Consider the following 3503-nt stretch of genomic DNA (forward strand, 5'->3'; position numbering starts at 1 on the left):
ATATATATATAATGTACGTAATGTACGGCCCTTTTGAAAAGTAAAAAATAAATAAAAATTTAAAAAAATTGGAAGGATGAAAAAAAAAATTGATCGCCTAAAACGCATAAGAGGTTATTTTCGGGCGTCTAGAAAAAAAATATTTCGAGGGGACCCCCTAAGGTGGAGTTATCTCGATAGACCCCACTTTTGGCCCCCTTTCGGCCCCCCTATCAGATATTTTTGGATCCGCCCCTGATTATAGTTAAATTTACTACAACTATTTATCTATTTCGATCACAAAACATTATTCAAAAGTGTGTAGACTTTTAAATACCAGCAAGGAGGAATAGCGAATCTGATAATTGAACCCAAATTGACCAATCTCTTATTAGTTAGGGGTGAAGCTGCTAGTCAAAAACTCTGGGGTTAAATGCATTTTACCTGGCTATGTCTACTTATGTCATTATCTTCCCCGAATGCCAGTTCTTGACTAAATTCCATGTCGGAAACATTCGACAATGTTCGTGTCTCACTCATTGATAAACTTTTGTAGCCGGACACTCCATAGGATTCTGTTGCACTTCCGAGGCTTGATGCGGATTTTGAGGTGCGTTTATCTTTTAATCCTAGGATCTGAAAATGAAGTGTTTCTTATGAAAATTTATATAATTACTGATTCTGATAAATAAAGTGTACGGGGCAATATTAAAAAAGATTAGATAAATATAACAAATATAAAACATTAAACGACTTATGCAATGTATGCAATGAATTCATTCGGTGTAAACACCAAGAATAACCCACGAAAGTCTGAAAAAAACTTATTTCCAGTGAGGTCATTCAGGTGGTGATTGGGCAGTACACCGGGAGACAATCCCTCTTTTCTGAAGAGTGTACTGCGTTCTTTAAAGTGCACATGGGCCATAAGGCAAACCATCTGAAAGACGGTGTGCTATCGTAACTTGCATTTCAGCCCCCCTAGCAAGGAGAGCAACGATGGAATTGAACCGGGGACCAAGAGATTCACGGTTCCACTCACACATAGTGGCTACCACTAGTTTAGCAGACTAAGCTATAGTAAAGAACAGTACATCAATTCATTAATTACGTCAGTTTATCAACGAATCTATCTGTCCTATATTCATCAATTTATCAATTTATTAATACTCAATCTATCAATGAATAATTAAATTACATACAAATCAAACGATCAATGCTCATGCATTTCATTTCAGAAATATATCGTACTGAGGGCAAAATAGGAGACATACTACTCATATAAATATCAATTGATAAAATAATAGATTAAATTACGACAATCAACTTTTGATTGACCAAAGTCGATGGTTCAACATTCTGCCTTTATTCTCATCTCTCTCTCTCTCTCTCTCTCTCTCTCTCTCTCTCTCTCAAATGATGCTGAAGCACTTTTATACCACGTTATTCGCTTGTGTCCTTGGGCAAGGCACTTTATCTACGGTTGTCTCTCTCCACCCAGGAGTACAAGGGGTACCTGGTAGGTTTAAACACAGCCTGCGCTGAATACAGCTGCAAAATTATGGAATTCCCCTATGGGGCTTGAGTGTGTGTTCCATATGTGCTTGATCCAGTGATCCGGGGGTAATAATGTTCAAGCGCTTCGAGGTTGTGTCAACGTGAGGCGCTATATAAATCCAGAATCATTATTATTATTGTTATTATATTATTCCACGTAAACAGCAAAACTTGGTCGAGCTTATTCATAAAAGTTCATGGTCCGATAGTGGGCCTACTTTATTTGTACTATCATAGAATTATAAGCATACGAACTAAGAGAAGAATATAGGCTAGGCTATATCTTACCGGGTACTTTTCGCCGTGATACATACTACCCGTTGACCAAGCAAGCTTAAGTCCTTCTGGCCATCAAATGGGACCAAATAATTCCATTATTGCAGATCCATCAGTTCACAGTTGATTAATCACTGTATGACGTTTTCTTTCTCTATTTATCTTATTTTAAACTGATAATGGTCACATGTTGTTGAATACACATCCGCTGCTGTTACTGCATCCAAGTCAAACAGTAAATTTCTTATATAAATATTAGTTTACTATGAACTTTAAACCAGGGACCAATGCCAAAATATTAGTACCTATAGAACCAATGACCAGGGCCTCTTATAGACCTAATGACGCAATATCATAGCAATTATAATTAGTGCAGTTAATAGCAAAATGCTGATACGTGTTTCAGCAAATTATGTAATAGTTTATCATTCTCCTGAATGTATGGTACATAACACACTAAACTTGTTCGCTTCTTGGATGGGGTGGGGAGGGGGTGAGAAGCAGCCAAGCAAAAATATTGCTGCTAACGTTGGTTTAAATATTCATAATATGTCTTTAACACTTAATGCTGCAGCAACATAATTAGGTGGTATACGTGGTTGTGTTGTAAAAATTTTAAAAAATAGAAAAAAGAAAAAAGAAAAACCTCTTCAACATAAAAATGTAAAATTCATCGTAAAGTTTTATACCTTATTATAACGTTCATTTGTTAATTGGCAGAAAGTTGACTGTCGGTGTATTTATAGCTAGTTTTATTTTAATTAATTACTAGTTTTAATTAATTATCATTAAAGATTCCTTAGAAAATCAAATTTAAAAATAATGAAAGACTGAAAAGCTAATTTAAAAGTATTAATTTGTATTAACGGCCTAGGCCTATAGTAACACACACACACAAATAAAGTATTAAATTGTTTACCAGCCAATTCAAGGTCCAATAAAAATAGATAATATTAGAGGAATGTATCATTTTCGTAAATTATCGAAGTATGGGTCTCGGACACTTTATAATTTGACGGGCCTGACCAGCATGACGTTCATGAACGAACAAAATGAATTATATTTGTAATAAAATAAACATAGGTAAACAGGCCTAAATACGATGATCATAATATTTGAAGAGTCGCCTGTGTTATCTCACGTTTGAACATAGTAACCACTCAGAGTATGCTTATCACTAATATTTCAAAGAATGTTATGTTAATATTGTGTATGTATCCCAGAACCATCGAACCAAATCAAACGAACAATCAGTGATCCTTTTGGCAGTAGCCATCTATCCCGCACATTATACGGTTTCACTTCTTTCCTTAACTCTTTTGTGTTGCCGTGTTTCAGGCTATCGATCGAGGCTCCTTGATTGGGGAATGCACATCTCTTTTGACTATACAAAGATATCTTCCTTCTAAAGGGGGGGGGGGGACAACCATGTCGTAATAAGTGTCCAATCCATTTGTTTTGTTTTTTTATTCTTTTAACGATTTGCCTTTCTCCAACTTCGTCTAGACCCCCTGCATTGCGTTTCAGGCATAGAGATATAATAAGAATACTAGAGCGCTAACAGCAATGAATTCGATGTTCGAAATACGCAGAGCTGTGTGTGTGTACCATCCAAGATGGCTGCCATAGATTCGGCCAATCAAATTTCCCCTGAGTACTATAATTTTTAATTGCGCCCTCAATTTACACAG

The 3503-nt window shown here is 36.0% G+C and overlaps 1 protein-coding gene across 2 annotated transcripts in view; it reads right to left on the reverse strand.

Annotated features, from left to right (window-relative positions):
- Positions 1–2587, reverse strand: part of LOC117101541 — a 9140-nt gene extending 6553 nt beyond the window's left edge. Inside the window, exons 1-2 of one of the 2 annotated variants that reach the window (XR_004444290.1) lie at positions 1825–2587; positions 424–615 (exon numbers count right to left, since the gene is read on the reverse strand). Coding sequence is in view for 1 of the 2 variants with exons in the window: in XM_033241511.1 (XP_033097402.1) it covers positions 424–615; positions 1825–1848 (216 nt within the window). In the remaining variant the exon portion in view is untranslated. The remainder of the gene's footprint in view (positions 1–423; positions 616–1824) is intronic. The other variant, XM_033241511.1, reaches the window with a different exon arrangement.
- Positions 2588–3503: the final 916 nt, after the last annotated feature.

This window comes from Anneissia japonica, unplaced genomic scaffold (assembly GCF_011630105.1).
Source record: "Anneissia japonica isolate Jap-2015-1 unplaced genomic scaffold, ASM1163010v1 scaffold310_len583560_cov164, whole genome shotgun sequence".
NCBI classification, from domain to species: Eukaryota; Metazoa; Echinodermata; class Crinoidea; order Comatulida; family Comatulidae; genus Anneissia; species Anneissia japonica.